General features: G+C 50.9%; 1 protein-coding gene across 4 annotated transcripts; it reads right to left on the bottom strand.

Moving 5' to 3' along the window:
• Nucleotides 1-3032: 3032 nt before the first annotated feature.
• TAC4 (tachykinin precursor 4) lies at nt 3033-13237 on the bottom strand. 4 transcript variants are annotated; one of them, XM_002748441.6, is made up of 5 exons: nt 12958-13211; nt 8862-8955; nt 6853-6882; nt 4977-5039; nt 3685-3856 (listed from the first exon to the last, which is right to left on the bottom strand). In XM_002748441.6, exons 1-5 carry the CDS (start codon nt 13078-13080, stop codon nt 3825-3827), a joined length of 342 nt encoding a protein of 113 aa, XP_002748487.1. In that variant the 5' UTR covers nt 13081-13211; the 3' UTR covers nt 3685-3824. The 4 variants fall into 4 exon arrangements, with proteins under 4 accessions (XP_008995640.1, XP_002748487.1, XP_008995641.1 ...); XM_008997391.5 differs by having other exon boundaries at nt 3714-3856; nt 4977-5037; nt 6850-6882; nt 12958-13237; XM_008997392.5 differs by lacking the exons at nt 3685-3856; nt 4977-5039 and adding an exon at nt 3033-3207 and having other exon boundaries at nt 6850-6882; nt 12958-13237.
• Nucleotides 13238-18077: the final 4840 nt, after the last annotated feature.

Here is an 18077-nt window from a genome sequence, read left to right as displayed (position 1 = left end):
TGAGCGGGGAGGACCACTTGAGCCCAGGAGTTTTTAGACCAGCTTGGGCAACATGGGGAGACCCAATCTCTACAAAAAGCTTGCTGGGCACGGTGGTGTGCATCTGTAGTCCCAGCTACTCGGGAGGCTGAGGTAGGAGGATCACTTGAGCCCACCGAGATTCCACCAGTGCACTCCGGCCTGAGTGACAGACTGAGACCCTGTCTCTAAAAATAAAAAAATAATACCAGTATGTTTCTTGACTTTAAGATTTCCCAAAACCTTCAGTAGACTAATGGGCATTGGGGTTTTCCAAGAAGACACAGGATGTAACATTTCCTAAAATGATTTGTTGTGGAAGGAGCCTCTTCGACTGGTGTCCTGAAGTGGGGCTTTTGGAAATGTTTCCTATCCAAATAGGCCCTAATTCTGCCTGAGACTTGTCTGAACTATCATGGCATAGACTAAGTGTGTACGTGAAGTCCAGCCACTGTAGCTCAGATCCTCTCTGTCTTTTCCTTTGCAACTTCAAGCAAGTGGCAGAATTGTGGAAAATTCTTTTTCAGTGCCTGCCATGTATTCACTCATGTAGTCAGTAAACAAGTTCCCTTGGGCTCACCAACTAAGGAATTAGTTGAGTCTGGGGAACCAGTATAAACCCTGTCTAAAAAAGGGCATATATTGGCTGGGCGCGGTGGCTCATGCCTATAATCCCAGCACTTTGGGAGGCTAAGGCGGGTGGATCATGAGGTCAAGAGATCAAGACCATCCTGGTCAACAAGGTGAAACCCCATCTCTACTAAAAATACAAAAATTAGCTGGGCATGGTGGTACGCGCCTGTAGTCCTAGCTACTCGGGAGGCTGAGGCAGGAGAATTGCTTGAACCCAGGAGGCGGAGGTTGCGGTGAGCCGAGATCGTGCCATTGCCCTCCAGTCTGGGTAACAACAGCGAAACTCCGTCTCAAAAAAAAAGGGCCTATATCCTGGGAGCTGAAAGATGAGTTAGCAGGGTGGGGGCGATAATGGAGTAGAGGGGACTGGGGCAGTGTCCAGATCTGGAAGCAGGCCACCATTTGTGTGTCTGAGAGAGCCTGGTGACAAGTGTGACAGGTGACACAGGAGAGGGACTAGAGAGCACAGGGCACTGGAGGTTTCTGCAAGAATGTCAAGAATGCTAGGACACCATTGGACTATGGCCAAAAAGGGATGGACATGATACTAGTTCCCATTTAAAAGGTCATGCTCTGGTGGACAAAGGCTGAGGGTGGCTGGCTGGCAGGAGGGTGGAAAGCAAGGAGGTCTGCCAGGCGGCTACTGCCCTCCAGACAAGGGAGGAAGGTGGCTGGTACTAACAGTGACAGGGAAGATGGCAAGAAGTAGGTGGACTCAAGATAGATTGTAGAGGGTTCAACAGCTAGGGGATAATGAGATGTGAGGAATTGAGGGGAACCCCCAAATTTGTAGCTCTAGCAGCTGGGTGCATGGAGGTGCCATTTGTAGAGATGCAGAAGATGATGGAGAGTAGCTTTGGGGCCATGGACCAAAGGTTCAGTGTATGGACAGGTTGAGTTTGAGAATTATGGGATGTGTTCAGTAAGTCGCAGCTGCTACTACTTACTTCAGTTACTTGTATTAAGTTTGGCTTTCTGGAGATAGACTCCTTGAGGACAGGAAATGTGAATCCTTCGTCACAGTGCTCTCCAGGGACCTCTCATGTGCCAGGCACTACCGTGGGCACTGAAGGCACAATGATGATAAGATGTGATCGATGTTATTCAGAAACCCTCTTGCCGGGGAGCTAAATCATTAATTATAACATCAACACTGTGACATAGAGGAAGTGCTGAATGGAAGAACTTTTAAGGCAGTTCAGGAATGCCAACGAGGGAATGGATGGCTGTTTCCTGGGCTGGAAAACTTTTACAGAGAAATGGATCTCGGCAAAGAATTCATTCACGAGGATGGAAAGATTGGCATGTGCAGAAACCAGAAGCAGGAGTGAACATAGTGAGCTTGAAAAAGATAGCACTGGGGAGCGAAGGCGGGTTTTGCATCCTTTAGTACATCTTGGCTCTCCTGTAGTACCATGAGGTCTTCAAGGGCAAATTCCAATCTTACACTCATTCATATCCCCAGTCCCATCTGAGTTCCTAGTGAAATGCTGGCACATAGATGAAACACACTGTCTGGTGAATTCACTTGTTTCCTAAATGTCCCAGAGTTCAAAACACAAGAATGCCGTCTTCAACCCTCTGCTGGAGCTTTGAGTTGGGTTATTGCAGTAAACCACTTCTTGGGGCCAAACTGGTGGCTGGGTGGGGTGGGGCAGGCACTGGGGCTGCCTGGTGGGTTAGGAGGTTAGGAGCGGGTGAGTTGGGAAGTACTTTAACAGGAAAATTCTGCAGCAGTGTCGCAGCCCAAGGAGGAGGCTCGCACTGGCCCCCACTCCCATATTCATTGCTGGACATGATGGTAAGGTGTGAAGATGGGGAATACTGAGGTTTATTTGGGGCTCACAGTGAACAGTCTTGGGAGAGAGACTACCTCACTACAGATCAAGTGGAAGGACTCTTCCTGCCTCTGCTGGTGCCATTTGGCTTCCTCCTTGCAGCCACCTTTGTTGTCACTAAAGCCTTTCCTGGCATCCAGAGGAGGGTCCTGCCCTCTGTACCAGTGTGCCTGCTTTCCCCTCATTTCAAACAGCCCAGCTCCCCTCCCCCGCAGCTGCCTGCAAAGAATCAAACACCCAGAAAAACTCCTCACCTGTTTTTTTTTTTTTTTGGAGAGAGGCACACAGAAGCTAAATGCTTTGTAGCCTAGTGGATTAAGGCACCTCCTTTACTGCTGGACCCACACACAATTCCCAGCGCATTCCTTACACCTCCACACTTAGGACCTAGGATTGCCTCCAGGATTTCATGATAGCGCATGTGCTGCTTTCTAAGGGGTCCTCTGTGTCTCATCTGCCTATAAACTACTAGTGCAGGGACAGTTGCCTCCCTATCAGTGTGGGGCTCCCTGAGGCTTCGAGCTGTTTCCGTCTTCTAAGGTGCTCAAGAATGGGGCTGTGTCTTAACCACAAGGCAGCTAAATGAAGGGTCACCTTATACAAGACAACTGATGAACCCAGTTCTCTGAGTCAGGAGATGCCTGGATTTCAGCCCTTTGAGATCATATCTGTGAGTAGGAGGAGGGCGTCTGCTTTCCGGCTGGGGCTTCAGAGGATGCTAAAGGGAAAAAAGATCCTTGTTTTCAAATCCCTTCCATTTCGAAATGCCGGTAATACCTTCCCACCCCATCATGGCCTCCTTCCTGTTTCTGTCATCCTTACCTGTGTCCCAAGCCTGTATTCCCCTCTGGGGGCAGGACCAGGGCTGTTCAGTATTTCTCTGCAATTCTGCAAAAGGCCTCTTGGCCTGCTGACATACCAGTGAGGCCACTGAACAGGCTACAGAGCCCAGGCCATTCCTACCCTCTGCTGTGCACCAGAATAGGAGCCATTCACTGGTCACTTATTTATTGAGCGCCTACTGTGTGCTAGGCACGGGATACAGAGTATGCGAGTCTCCCCACTGCTGGGCAGTGAGATGCCAGCTCTGAGTGTGAGGGAAGGCAGAGTCAATTGCAGCTTGCAACAGTGAAGACCATGCATTTATGCAGGACTGCTGCCTGACACCGTGAGTCCAGGAAGAAGTCCAGTGCGTTCAGTGTGGGCCTCATGTGAAGTGCCAGTGATGAGGACAGGAGACACGGAGAAGAGAGCTGGCCTGCCGGCTCGTCAGCTGTGATGTCCAGGTCAGAAGAAGCGGCACCACGTCCTATGGGAAGTCTGCTGTGGGGGCTTCTACTCTGAACCTTGGGCCTCATCCTCTCTGCCTGGGGAGAGTTTGGTATATGAACTGTGGTTATGGGGGGTCTTGTCTGGCTCCTCGACCCATGGTAGTCTTCCCTAGTCGTAGTGAAGGCCTTCATCTTCCTAACCCCCCTCTCCTGTCTGGAGATTTCTAGAGCAATGGAATTACAGGCTTGTCTGTCAATTCCTAATGCCCCCAGAGCATGGATGGAGCCCACCTTCAGTTATCCTCTTTAAAGGTGGGGAAGGCTATCTAAGAGTTCCAAAGGCTGTCCTGGGGACATGGAAAATGCCACGGACCAGGAAACAGTAGACACAGTTTAGTTCTGGCTCTGTTATCGGCTCACTGTATGACTTTGGGCAAGTAGCTTTCCATCTCTGAAAAGTAACGACTGACTTCTAATATTCCCGCCACAGCATGCATGGAGGGACATTCATCTCTATTTATTATTGAGGTGACTTCCATGGCTCTTGAATGGAATGACTCAAGCAGGTGTTCTATCAGGGGTGCTAGGGAGGGGAGGGGTCCAGAAGTCTTCAGCTCTGGTGGAAGAGGTTAGGCGCCAGGTATCTGTGACCTGCTGGGGTACCCACTGCCTGTCCTCTTGTGCTCACTCGCTTGAGCTGTGACCTTTCCTCAACCTGATTCATTTACCCACTTTCTTGCCTGGCCCCCTGGAACCATTTGGGGGCATGGTCTCTGGTAGAAGGTGTGAGCTGATAACTACTTCCAGTGTTACCCCTCCCAGAGTGATCTGCACTTATATACAGTTGAAGGCAGAAAATCTCTGAAGAGTAAAGGCATGACTCTCTCAATGATCAGTGATGAGAACTTTGCAAACAGTGAGGGAATAGGGGATGTTCCAAGGCCTGGGAAACTAGGCATAAGTCCCCATGGTTTCAGCTGGCCCTGAGGGGCAGGGGTAGGGGCAGGGCAGAGTGTGCCTGGGTGTGCAGGGGATGGGAGGGTGCAGCTTCAGGGCCACAGCGATTTCAGTCTTGGATCATCAAAGAGACCACCTCTTTGCACTCAACTGCCTCTCCTGGGGGCCTCTCTCTCCAGCTGCTCAGCCCCCACCTTGGAGACTGGCAGCAAAGTGGCCATTTTCCCATGATGCCCTTGTAAGCACCAGTGGCCCTTACCTTCTATGGATGGGCTTCTCTTGCCCAGGAGGCCCTGGAGTGTGTGTTCCAGCTGATAACACTGGCAGTGGGAGAGAGAAGTGGTAGAGAAGAAAGAGGCAGCAGCGGTGGGCTATCTTGGGAAGCGGGGAAGGGCAGGGCCAGGGCCTTGCAGACAGAATCATTCCTCCGTCATCCCAAGAGTGAGGGAACACCGATGGACCGATTGATTTATTCACTAGTTCTTTCATTGATTCCCTCCTCCATTCCCCCTCTGCTCTCCCTTCCCAAACACCTAGTGGTGCTTCTAACAGGCAGAAACTGCTGGGAACTGGAGATACAGAGGCAACAACAGACCTGATGCCTGCCTGTTGGGGGACTTCCGGTCTGGGGACACCAGCCAGCCATGTGACCCAGCAAGACAGTGTAGTGCAATGTGCCAAGGACAGGGTCATGCCAGGCCATGGAGTCAAGCTCTGTCTGTGTAGGACAGGCGGTCAGGGAAGGAAAGCTGGTCAAGATGGGGCTGGGAGTCAAGTCAGTGAGGCAGTCCTGAAGGATGCGGTGAGTTGTATTAGGGGAATGGACTTGGTCCTGAGAGCACTGAGGGAGTGGAGGGTACAGGCTGGTTTTCTTTTCTTTTTTTTTTTTGAGATGGAATCTTGCTCTGTCACCCAGGCTAGAGTGCAGTGGTACGATCTCAGCTCAATGCAAACTCTGCCTCCTGGGTTCAAGCAATTCTCTGTCTTAGCCTCCTGAGTAGCTGGAATGACAGGCACCTGCCTGCCACAATGCCTGGCTAATTTTTGTATTTTTAGTAGAGATGGGGTTTCACCATCTTGGCCAGGATGGTCTTGAACTCCTGACCCCGTAATCTACCTGCCTTGGCCTCTCAAAGTGCTGGGATGCCCTGCATGTTGGTTTATTTTCTTTTGATTTTGTTTTTCCCTTTTCGCTGAAAGATTTAAGCAGGGTAGGCCACTCGCAGTGGCTCACACCTGTAATCCCAGCACTTTGGGAGGGTGAGGCGGGCAGATCACAAGGTCAAGAGATCAAAACCATGCAGGCCAATGTGGTGAAATCCCATTTGTACTAAAAATACAAAAATTAGCTGGGCATAGTGGTGCACACCTGTAGTCCCAGCTACTCAGGAAGCTGAGGCAGGGGAATCGATTGAACCTGGGAGGTGGAGGTGGCAGTGAGCTAAGGTCGTGCCACTGCACTCCAGCCTGGTAACAAAGAAGTCTTAGATTTGCACTTTGTTTTTGAAACAGTCTCCCTCTGTCACTCGGGCTAGACTGGGCTCATTGCAACCCCTGTTTCTGGGTTGAAAAGTTTCTCTAGTCTCAGCTTCTGAAGTAGCTGGGACCACAGGTGCCTGCCACCACGCCTGACTAATTTTTGTATTTTTAGTAGAGATGGGATTTTGCCATGTTGGCCAGGCTGGTGTCGAACTCCTGACCCCAAGTGATATGGCCACCTTGGCCTCCCAAAATGCTGAGATTACAGGCATGAGCCACTGTGCCTGTTCCAGATTTGCACTTTTAAGATAATCTGGGTGCCAGGGTTAGGAGCTTTAAGCACTCTTATCTCTGGTGGTTTGCTCTTTTTTTTTTTTTTTTTTTTCCTAATTCCAGGCTTTAGACCTAAGGTAATTTTGAAACGTTGGCGGAACTAGAGCCATCACTGTCTCCTCCTATCCCTACAGCCACTCCTTAGGACCACCCCTCTAAGAAAATAACCAGAAAGCCTAGCATGGCCAAACCACACGGGCCCCACCCTCTGCACAGCATTGCCAGCCTGGCCTGCCCCTGGCCCACCCGGTTTGTTCGCACTGAGGACAACTCAACCCTCCCCAGGGGGCATGCTGAGGGCAGGTTTGAGCAATACTTACCTTTTTTTCTCCCTGGCCGGATCAGAGGTCTTCCTGGGGGAAGGAGAAAGAAGGAATGAGGACTGCTGACTGCGCTGCTTCCCTGGGGGCTTGGTGAGGTGGGAAAGGCTCCAGTTCTTTGGGGGTCGGTGCATGGGTGGGTCTCAGTGGAATTCTAGTCACTCCCCATTATCCTCTGTGGCAATAGGGGTGTGCTGATAGGAGGCAGTGTGGAGTGGCTGGAAGGCACAGACTTTGGGGTCACTGGCACCTGGTGCCAGCTGGACAGGCAACCTTGGGAAAAGTGCTTAATCTATCTGGGCCTTGGCTTCCGTGCTTGTGATAAGGGGGATAGTGTTGTGGAGATTCAATCCTGAGCATAGTAGGTGCTCAAGAAATATCTCTCTGACACCCCATCCCCCGTTCTTCATGGATTGTTGGATTTGGAAAAGAAGTTTGAAATGGCTCAGTTCAAAACTCATTTTGTAGATGAGGAAACTAAGGCCAAAAGTGCTTGGTCACAAGTTGGTTTTTTCTATTTTTATATGTGTACTTTTTTTTTTTTTTTTTAACAAAAAGCAGTTCTTGAATACATCCACTATTTTGAAAAGGTTTGTACAAGTAAAATTTAGAGTCTCTCTTCTTTCTCCCCCTCATCTCTACTTCCTGTCCTTGATGTAACCACTGTTTACAGTTAGATATTTATCCTTCTAGAACTTTCCCCATGCATTTGAATATCTGTGTGTGAGTATGTCATTCCACCACCCCCCACAACTGAGCAAACCTGCAGGAAGAGTATGTCATTTTTTAAAAACAAGTAGGCTCCTCTCGAATATTGATCTTTAATGTGCTTTCTTTCTGCTTAACCTTGTACCTTGGAGACCTTTCCATATCTTTCCATGGGTCTGCCTCATTCTCTTTAATGGCCACAAAGGTTAAGGATATGCCTAATATATTTTGACCGTTCCCTGATGATGGTTGTTATGTAATTTCCAGATCCTTGCTATTACAAGCATGTTGGCAATGAATACCCTTAGGGTTCATGTAGCAACATCGTGTCCACCTGAGAAGTGAGACTCTGGGTCAGAAAGGCATGCACATTTCCAACTTTCCTGGAAATTGCCAACGTGTCCTCCAACAGTCAGTGTAAAAGTGCCAGTTTTTTCACACCCAGGCAACTCAGAATATTACCACTTTAAACATATAATGTTGACAATAGGAAAATAGAAAACTGCTGTGTGTGCAGACTATTTTCTCCTGGTCCCCCGAGGATAGGACTCCTGAATTGAAAGTGCCCTCAGAGAACACAGGTTTGAGTTAGTAATTCTGTTTGAGCCAAACAAAATTGACTAGAAAGCTTGGCTTGTGGCTTTGCCCACATCCAGACTGGTCTCTAGTTTCACTGCCACTCCCAGAGTCATGCAGAGCATGGAAGGCACCAGCCAGCGTGCAGAGCCTGTGTCCCCACCCTTCAGGTGACCACGCTTCCCATTGGGAGACAGGCTGGTTTACACCTGTTGCTTGGCATAATTATTAACACTCCCCAAAGTGTCCTGGTTGGTTGATAATTTCTTTTCTTTTTTTGAGACAGAGTCTCACTTTGTTGCCCAGGCTGTATTGTAGAGTGGCAGGATCTCAGCTCACTGCACCCTCTGCCTCCAGGGTTCAAGTGATTCTCCTGCCTCAGCCTTCCAAGTAGCTGGGATTAGAGGCGTGTGCTACCATGCCTGGCTAATTTTTGTATTTTTAATAGAGACAGGGTTTCACCATGTTGGCCAGCCTGGTTTTGAACTGACTCTGAGGTGATTTGCGCACCTCGGCCACCCAAAGTGCTGGGATTACAGACCGTGAGCCACCACTCTCCTCCCCCAGCCTGGATGATAGTTTCTATGGACAGTCTAGGCCACTCCATCTCATGAGCGATCCCTACTGGACTGGAGCACCTGAACCCAGGTCCTGGGCTTTTAACTGAGGGCCTCTGCTCGATGTTGCAGAACCCACTCAGGACCCTGCCACCCACCATTGTCGCTCACCTCCCACTCGCTTCCCCATCAGCCCAAAGAACTGGCTTGCCTTGCCCCTCTTCACCTTCCGCAGCTGGAGCTGAATGCTGGGGACAGTGCCTTCCTGAAGAAGCAGAGAGTTAGTGTTAGAGTTGGGAGGTTGTCCAGCAGACAGTGAGGCCAGCCTGGGCAATGACAATCTCAGGAGTAACAGCTCGTGGTCAACAGACACTGGCATTTGGCGCTTCTGCGTATTTTACACAAGACTGTGCATCCTCATTGTAATAGCTAACATTTCACCTCCTATGTTCTGAGCACGTTCATCTAGTAACTAAATCTCACCAAAACACCATGAAAATAGTACCCTAGTACTGTTACTGTCATCATTTTACACATGAAAGCACTGAGACACAGAGGTTAAAGAATTGTCCTGCCAGGCACAGTGGCTCATACCTGTAATCCCAGCTCTGGGAGGCTGAGACGGGTGGATCGCTTGAGGTCAGAAGTTTGAGACCAGCCTGGCCAACATTGTGAAACCCCATCTCTACTAAAAATACAAAAATTAGCTGGGTGTGGTGGTGGGTGCCTGTAATCCCAGCTACTTGGGAGGCTGAGGCAGAGTTGTTTGAACCCAGGAGGCAGAGGCTGCAGTGAGCCGAGATTCTGCCCCTGCACTCCAGCCTGGGTGGCAACAGAGTGAAACTTAGTCTCAAAAAAAAAAAAAAAAAAAAAATTGTCCAAGGTCACCCAGCTGGGAAGTGAGAGATGAAACCAGAAATTGAACTCGGGCTCAAAGGCTGGTCTGAATCACTGCAGTCATAATCTCATTTAATCTTCGCAAGCACCATAACTAGTAGGAACTATGATTCCCTCTGGTTCCCGTGTTTTACGTTTGGGGAAACTAAGATGCAAGGAGGTTAAGTGACATGTCTAAGGTCACACAGGAAGAAGTTGAACCAAGATTCAAAGTCTGACTTCACACTATTGGCTCTGCTCTATCTTGGGAAATGTCTCCAGCATAGATGAGAGGGCTGGAGTGAGCTCATGGCGGGTCCCCAGGATGCAAGGCAGGACTGCTTCCCCTCCTTATCCCCACTCTAGTGCCCACTCGCCTCATTTCCCTCATTGTCCCAGATTTCCCTTGCCTTAGTGCCTGGGCCTCCTGGAAGGAAGTGGCATGTGGTCCAGGGGTAGAGGTTATTGCCCTGGGCAGAGACATTTTAATTCATGAGCTGTTGGGGCAGGCGTCCTGAACTGAGGACTGTGGATTGACATTCCCATTCTTCGTCAGCCTCTGTGACCTTGGCCAAAGCCTTCTCCCTCTCTGACCTTAATCTGAACTTCTGAAGTGGGGCTTGCTCAGTTCTGTTGAAAGGGAGAGTTGCTCCCTAGTTGAGAGAGTGACAGTGGGTGACATTTATTAGACTGTCTTCACATGTCTGTACCCCCAGTGCCTGACACTGAGCCTGGCACACACACAAGCCCAGCATGTGTGGGACACAGAATGCTGAATGAGGGGTCCTTTCTCTGAGAGTCTGGGATAGGGAAGGGGCTGGAGTCCCCTTTTCCAGGAAGACTAAACATAGAGCCCTAGAGTAATGTGAGCCGCCTGCCAGGAGGCTGGAAGCTGGGGTTGGATCAGAGGCTTTTTCTTCCATCCCCAGTTTCCCTAGGGGTGGCACTGGCGCTCCCAGGACCAGCAGGGACCTGGCAAGGGACAATGGAAACCCTCTTGCCTCTCACAACTTGTCTTGTCCCACCTTTCAGGATCAAGAATGAATTGTTTTCTAAGCCTTGGACTAATTCACTCACTTCCCATCTGCTTCCCTCCCACCCCACCAGGACGTTAGTGGCTGGGGAAGCTACCTTGGGCTGGAATCATCCAGCCTGGCTAAGAACCAGAAAAGTCTCTTTGGAGATTTGGACCCATTTCTGAAAAACTCATGAAAACCACTTTGCCTTGGTAAGAGGTAGCCTTCAGGTGCAAGCTGGAGAGAATGGACACTTATGAATTGAGTAGGACTGACCTTTCTCCCCCTGGGTTTCTGGTGGGGGGGGCAGGGGCATTTGGAGGCATTGGTTCCCATTCATTCCTAAAAGACTCCTGCCCCACCCAGAGATCTCCATATCCATCTAACCCAAATCCCCAGCTCCAGGGATGACTATAGGTGGGGAGCCCCGAGAGCAAGGGAGGTAAGTGATGAGATCATCTCCCATTCCTGTCACCTCATTTTTTTTTTGAGACAGAGTCTTGCTCTGTTGCCCAGGTTGGAGCACAGTGGCACAGGACCACTCACTGCAGCCTCAACTCCCCAGGCTCCACAGATCCTCCCACTTCAGCCTTTCAAGTAGCTGGGACCACAGGTGTGCACCACCATGCCTGGCTAATTTTGTTTATTTTTTGTAGAGACGGGGTCTTTCTGTGTTGCCCAGGTTGATCTTGAACTCCTGGCCTCCAGCAGTCCTCCTGCCTCAGCCTCCCAAAGTGCTGGGATTACAGGCGTGAAACTCCACAGCCGGCCATCACTTATGTTATCCTTAGCATCCCACAGTGTTCCTAAGTTCTTCCTGACTTCTAACCCAGTCTCTCCTCCCATATTCCAAGCCCTGTGTCTTGGGAAGCAGAGGGATATTATATTAAAGGAGAGTGAAAGGAGAATAAGGATTAGACCCAGCTGCAGGAGGAGGTGCTTTTGGGAGGTCGTCTAGCAGTGCTAGTTGTTTATAACAACGTTTCCCATGGGGCTGCATAGTGAGGCGGCATCACCCAGCGAGGCTTCTGTCTCTAGACAAGGTACCTGATGTTTGGCACTGACTCTATAAAGCTTGTCAAAGTTAGAGGAAAGCCTTGCAGGGGTCACTTCCCTCCATTTCTGGAAAGCGGCGGGCGTCAGTGGAGATGCTCCCAGCCCTGCTGCCTTCTCCTCACTGCACACACTGCCAGGTTCAGACAGACCAGAGAGGAAACCCACCATGCAGGACTGTCCATTTGACAGCTCTTCCTGGGTCCCCATTTATTTATTTATTCATTCATTCTTTTGAGACAGAGTTTCGCTCTTGTTGCTCAGGCTGGAGTGCAATTGGTTCTATCTCAGCTCACTGCAACCTCTGCTTCCCGGGTTCAATCAGTTCTCCTGTCTCAGCCTTCCGAGTAGCTGGGATTACAGGCGTGCGCCACTACACCTAGCTAATTTTGTATTTTTAGTAGAGACGGGTTTTCTCCATGTTGGTCAGGCTGGTCTCAAACTCCCAACCTCAGGTGATCTGTCCACCTTGGCCTCCCAGAGTGCTGGGATTATAGATGTGAGCCACTGCGTCCAGCCCCTGTGGCCCCATTTCTAGGTGCTTCTGAGGACCTCACCATGGCCCAGGACTGAAAGCCAAGGTCCACCCCAGTGTCCTCACCATCCTGGAAATGGGAGGCGCCAAGCCCAGTCTTGTCCTGCCTGTCCCCTAGAAGCCCTCCCTGAGCACTGGCCTCTTATTTGTCCGCCTTTGTCTCTGGTTTGTTGGGCTCTCTCCCTTGTCTGATTAGGGGATCCCTGAGGTCAGGATCTTTGCTTCCTCAATCAGACTGTCAGGCAGGAGTGGGGGTAGTGTGGATGCTGGTCATTTCTACATGTGAGAACAAATGGTGGTCTTGTTTAAGTTAATCCTCTTGAAATTCTGGAAAAGCTCCTCAGATGCACAGATACGCAGAATCAGACCTTGGGCAAGGTGTGTAGTTGTGCTTTTGAAGCTGTGCAACCTTGGACAAACTACTTCTCTGTGCCTCAGTTTCCCTATCTATGAAATGGGGGATAATTATGATACCTTCCCCATGAGGTTAATAGGAGGATTGAGTTAATATTTATAAAGTATTTCAGACAGTGCCAGAAATATACCGTGAGTTAAGTAAGTATTTCTTATACCGTGAGTTAAATAAGTATTTCTTGAATACACACACACACTCACGCACTTTGGAGGTCTGCCAGGCCAGGGCTCATAGCCTTGAATCTACTCATGGAAGAGAGTCGAGCAACCTGCCTTACAGGGCACAGCCTGTTCTGGCAGCCACACACGGGATCTTTTGCCCCTCCACCATCCATCATCCCCTGCCCTGGTCAGAGCCTCTCCCCAAAGGTACCTCTAAGGCCACAGTTATCCAGGTCTCTGCTTCAGTGCTGAGTGCCTGTTCCTCTCCACCATCACCTGCCACAGTGCACACGAACAGCTCCATCAGGAGAAGCAGGGCTAGGCAAGGCAGCATGGTGAGCCTGCTCTGCCCCGGAACCCTCTGGGAGCCCCTCTCAGCCTGAAGACGCCTGCTTCCTGCAGGCTTTGGTCCGTTCTTTGGCTCCTTGAGTCTAGGTAGGGGAAACGCACCCTGTTTTCAGGTCCTATTCCTGCTTCCTTCCTTCAGCTTTAACTGATCCCCAGGCAGGTTTCTGTGACTCCCCTCCCTCCCTGGCTGGAAAGGCCAATGATATTAGCAGCTGCTCAGGAGGAGGGATCAGACCTCCAGTGCCCCCGCTAATATTTGATCCCAGGGCTTAACACTCTGATGCAACATCTGCCTCACCTTTGGCTGTGTTTCCCTGGTGGCAGGTGCACAGTGGGGCAGTGTGTGGGGACCTGGGGCTTGCAGCTTCCAGGCTGGAAACCCTGAAGGGACCTTCTCATCTTGGAAATAGGGAGGGGGCCGTATAGCTTCTCGCTTCCTGGTGCTCTGCTCTCCTATACAGAGAGGCCTCTCCCTGGAAATGAGCAGTGTCCCCTCCTGTCTCCTTTTCCTGTCTTTGAGCCCCTCCTCTCCAGCATTCTCCATCAGTAGTCACTGTGTGCATAAGAACACACACAGGGGACAGTCTTGCTCTAAGAGAAATAACACAGTACTTAAAGGAATGAGCCTCCCCACAAGTGGGAATTGGGATTTGCCAGAAAAATGGCTGCAGGTTTCAAGCATCACTGGCTCTAAATGATCTTTCCCCTGTTGTCAAAGTGATCTTTCTAAATCCCTAAACTGACCTGTCTCTCCTGCTCACAACCTTCCAGCATCTCCCCACTGCCCTTGAGTGAATTCAGGCTCCCTAGCATGGTGTTCATGGTCCTTCGTTGAGTTCTTCCTCTCGCCTATCCTTCCATCCATTCATCCATCTGTCCGCTCATCAGTCTAGAACAAGGGCTCTGTGGTCAGAGAGGCCTGGGTTCCATTTCTGGCCCCACTACTAAACAGCTGTGTGACCTTAGGCATATTATTAACTCCTTGAGAATCCTTGTCTGTAAAACAGGATTAATAATAGCACGTGTTTCCAGAGTTTGAGGCTGAAATGAGATGATGCCCAGGAACACAGCACAAGGTATGATGGTCAGTATTTACTACCTGCTGACCAAGCTTACTGTTACAATTATTGGCACTGGGGGGCTGGATGCGGTGGCTCACGCCTATAATCCCAGCACTTTGGGAGGCCGAGGTGGGCAGATCACAAGGACAAGAGATCGAGACCATCCTGGCCAACATGGTGAAACCCTGTCTCTACTAAAAATACAAAAATTAGCTGGGTGTGGTGGCATGTGCCTATAGTCCCAGCTGTTGGGAGGCTGAGGAAGAATTGCTTGAACTCGGGAGGCAGAGGTTGCAGCCAGCTAAGGTTGCACCGCTCCACTCCAGCCTGGGAGACAGAGTGAGACTCTGCTTAAAAACAAACAAACAAACCCACAATTATTGGCATTGGGTGAGGCAGTGGGCTGTGGAAGATGAGTAAGACACTGTCCGCATTCTGTCGCATCTCACAGTCCAGGCACGGAGCCCTCTGGTTGGCTGATAAGCTACGTTTGATTTGACATGTGCCAGCATAGTGGTGGGAGCAAGGGAAGAGCATGCCCTCCTTCCCAGGCCACCCCTACCCCTGTCCTAGGACAGGCTGTTGCCTCTGCGGGACCTCCCTTTCCGCCTGGTGAACTCCCATTCATTCTTAAAGATCCAGTTTAATATTCACCTTTTCCATAGAATTCTTCTGTCTCTTCCGGTCTCCAGCAACAAGTAATTGACTCCTTTGCCAACATCTCCTACTTGGATCTCTATGGCTCCCCACCGGCTGCTGTGCGAGGTTGTGCAGGTTGTGTCCTGCACAAGGCCGGCTGCCGAGGGGGCTAGTGGATGTGAAATGCAACCCTTGCTCTGCTCACTGATCTGCACAGCCTAGCTCGGGGCTGTTCACCCCTGGAAGAAGCAGCTTGGCTCCAGTTCTCAAGGGACAGCTGGGCTGAGGGCACCTCTGCTAGTCAGCCATGTGATTGTTGATTATGCCAGGGTATCTCAGAGTGGGGCTGGATAGATGTGTGCTTGGCATACAGTAGGTTCTTCCTTTTTTTTTTATAAGGAGTCTTGCTCTGTCGCCCAGCCTGGAGTGCAGTGGCGTGATCTCAGCTCACTACAACTTCTGCCTTCCAGATTCAAGCAATTATCCTGCCTTAGCCTCACGAGTCAGGCACCTGCCACCACACCCAGCTAATTTTTCTATTTTTTTCGTAGACACAGGGTTTCACCATATTGGTCAGGCTGATCTTGAACTCCTGACTTTGTGATCCGCCCACCTTCGCCTCCCAAAGTTCTGGGATTACAGGCGTGAGCCACTGTGCCTGGCTCAGCAGCTTCTTAATAAACCTGCACTCACCCTGAGTCTAGGCCAGCCAAGGCAGAGATGAATAAGGGCAAGTATGGAGTGTTTGAGGGAGGACTACCCTCCCACTTCCCACCATCCTACCCCACCCACTTCAGGAATCTTTTTGGTGGGTTCTAAACTGGATGGCTTCAGAATCCCTGAATTTGCTAAAAGGCAGCTTCCCCAGCTTAGCCTAATTCCCAGGCAGCCAGTCCTGGCTGGTGGGTTGGTCTCAACTCTACAGGGAGGCAGTCCCCCAGCCTCTCACTGAGCTCCCCCAAGCGCAGGGTGCCTAGTGCCTCACACTCCATTTGGGGTTTTCCACTGTCATTAACAGGTTCTTTAGAGGAACAGAATGTTGCCTTTCATCCACAGGTGTGTAAACTGAGGCAGGCTGGGCTTGCTCTAGGATACACTGAGAATTTTTTTTTTAATTTTTTATTGCATTTTAGGTTTTGGGGTACATGAGCAGGGCATGCAAGACAGTTGCATAGGTACACACATGGCAGTGTGTTTTGCTTCCTTTCTCCCCTTCACCCACATTTGGCATTTCTCCCCAGGTTATCCCTCCCCACCTCCCCCTCCCACTGGCCCTCCCCTTTTCCCCCCAATAGACCCCAGTGTTTAGTACTCCCCTCCCTGTGTCCATGTGTTCTCATTTTTCATCACTCGCCTATGAGTGAGAATATGCGGTGTTTCATTTTCTGTTCTTGTGTCAGTTTGCTGAGAATGATGTTCTCCAGATTCATCCATGTCCCTACAAACGACACAAACTCATCATTTCTGATTGCTGCATAATATTCCATGGTGTATATGTGCCACATTTTCCCAATCCAGTCTATTATCAATGGGCATTTGGGTTGATTCCAGGTCTTTGCTATTGTAAACAGTGCTGCAATGAACATTCGTGTACATGTGTCCTTATAGTAGAACGATTTATAGTCTTTTGGATATATACCCAGTAATGGGATTGCTGGGTCAAATGGAATTTCTATTTCTAAGGCCTTGAGGAATCGCCACACTGTCTTCCACAATGGTTGAACTAATTTACACTCCCACCAACAGTGTAAAAGTGTTCCTTTTTCTCCACATCCTCTCCAGCATCTGTTGTCTCCAGATTTTTTAATGATCACCATTCTAACTGGCGTGAGATGGTATCTCAATGTGGTTTTGATTTGCATCTCTCTGATGACCAGTGACGATGAGCATTTTTTCATATGATTGTTGGCCTCATATATGTCTTCTTTCGTAAAGTGTCTGTTCATATCCTTTGCCCACTTTTAAATGGGCTTGTTTGTTTTTTTCCTGTAAATCTGTTTGAGTTACACTGAGAATTTATTCAGCTTCCTGGACCCCCAGCCAGCCTCTTCCCACTTTCAACTGGAGCCTTACCCACTAGGCTTCAGGCAGAATCACAGCCTGGGCCTCTGGACAGGGGCAATGACCTTCCATTCTGCAGATGCAGATGGGGTGACCTTAGTCCCTACTGAGTCTGAGCCACAGTTTCTCCATCTGCAAATTGAAGCTGGTCCTCCTAAAGTGTAGCAGAGATTTCATGCATCCTGCCTGTAAGGCACTCAGCAGAGTCCCTGGCACATAGCACGTACTGAGTTAACCCTCAGTTAACTTCATTGCTGTGATTATTATTATTTTATTCCCTCGAAGGAGCGCTGGTCTCCTGGCCCCCTCTCCGGCTCTGCGACCTCGCCAGTGCCAGAGCCATCCTGCATGGGGCAGGATGTGGTGGGCGCACAGCAGGACGAGGCGGGGGGCACGGGGCAGAAAGGAGAGGGCAAGGGAAGAAGGCAGAGAAAACCCAAAAGGTCCGGAAGGCTGGGAGGGAGGCAGGGCACTGGCTGGAAACCGCGGCTATTTACAGCGTCGCCCTCGGCCTGCGGTCAGGCTGGCGCTGGCAGTCCTGGCGGCCAAGCCCGCCGCCCCCCGGTGCCCTCGGCCACCCGGGCACGGCCCTGGCCGGTGCGTCCAGCTCCGCCCGGTCCCCGCGGCCCGGGCGGCGGGTGGGCTGCGGCGCTGCCGCCAGAGGAGGGACCCGGCCAATGCCGGGTGGGCTGGGGCATGGCCGAGCGCGAGTCGGGGTGCGGGTGCGACCCCCAGGTGAGCCGGGCTGGGGGCGGCGTGCGACCCATGGGGGCGGGGCACGTCGCGGCGGTGGCGCTCCCTCGGGAGCCGGGCCGGGGGCGGGTCGCGGCCGCGGTAAGGCTCCCCGGGCGCCGGGTGGGCGCAGGATTGCTAAACGCTGCGGTTTGGCTAACATTGCGGAGCCGAGAAGAGAAAGGGCGCGGGAGGGAGGGACTTAAGACAAAACCAAAAGGGGACGGGGGGAAAAAGCAGAGGGAGAAGAGAGGAGAGAGAAATTCGAGATGAGGGCGGATGCGGGCAGGAAGCTGACGTTTCCTGAACCCCTCCTTGGGCAAAGTCGGTGCGTGGTGGGCCCATTTTACAGGCCAGCCCTGGGAGAAGGCCTCCAGCCGCTAAGGAGCAGAGGCGAGATTCGAACCTAGACCTATCTGCCGCTCGCGGGCTCTTTCATCTTGACTGAGGAGGGCGAACCCGAGGGTGGGGCTTGGCGGGGGCCGAGAGG

This window comes from Callithrix jacchus, chromosome 5 (assembly GCF_049354715.1).
Source record: "Callithrix jacchus isolate 240 chromosome 5, calJac240_pri, whole genome shotgun sequence".
NCBI classification, from domain to species: domain Eukaryota; kingdom Metazoa; phylum Chordata; class Mammalia; order Primates; family Cebidae; genus Callithrix; species Callithrix jacchus.
This window is presented reverse-complemented; position numbering and strand designations above follow the sequence as displayed.

Bases quoted from the DNA above. Each gene is read 5' to 3' on its own strand.
- TAC4 (XM_002748441.6), bottom strand. From the start codon at position 13,080: ATGCTGCCTTGCCTAGCCCTGCTTCTCCTGATGGAGCTGTTCGTGTGC. The intron at 8,956-12,957 runs GTACCTTTGGGG...CTGCTTCTTCAG, and splicing joins GGATAACTGTGGCCTTAGAG to GAAGGCACTGTCCCCAGCAT. The intron at 6,883-8,861 runs GTGAGCGACAAT...TCCTTCCCCCAG, and splicing joins GATGGGGAAGCGAGTGGGAG to GAAGACCTCTGATCCGGCCA.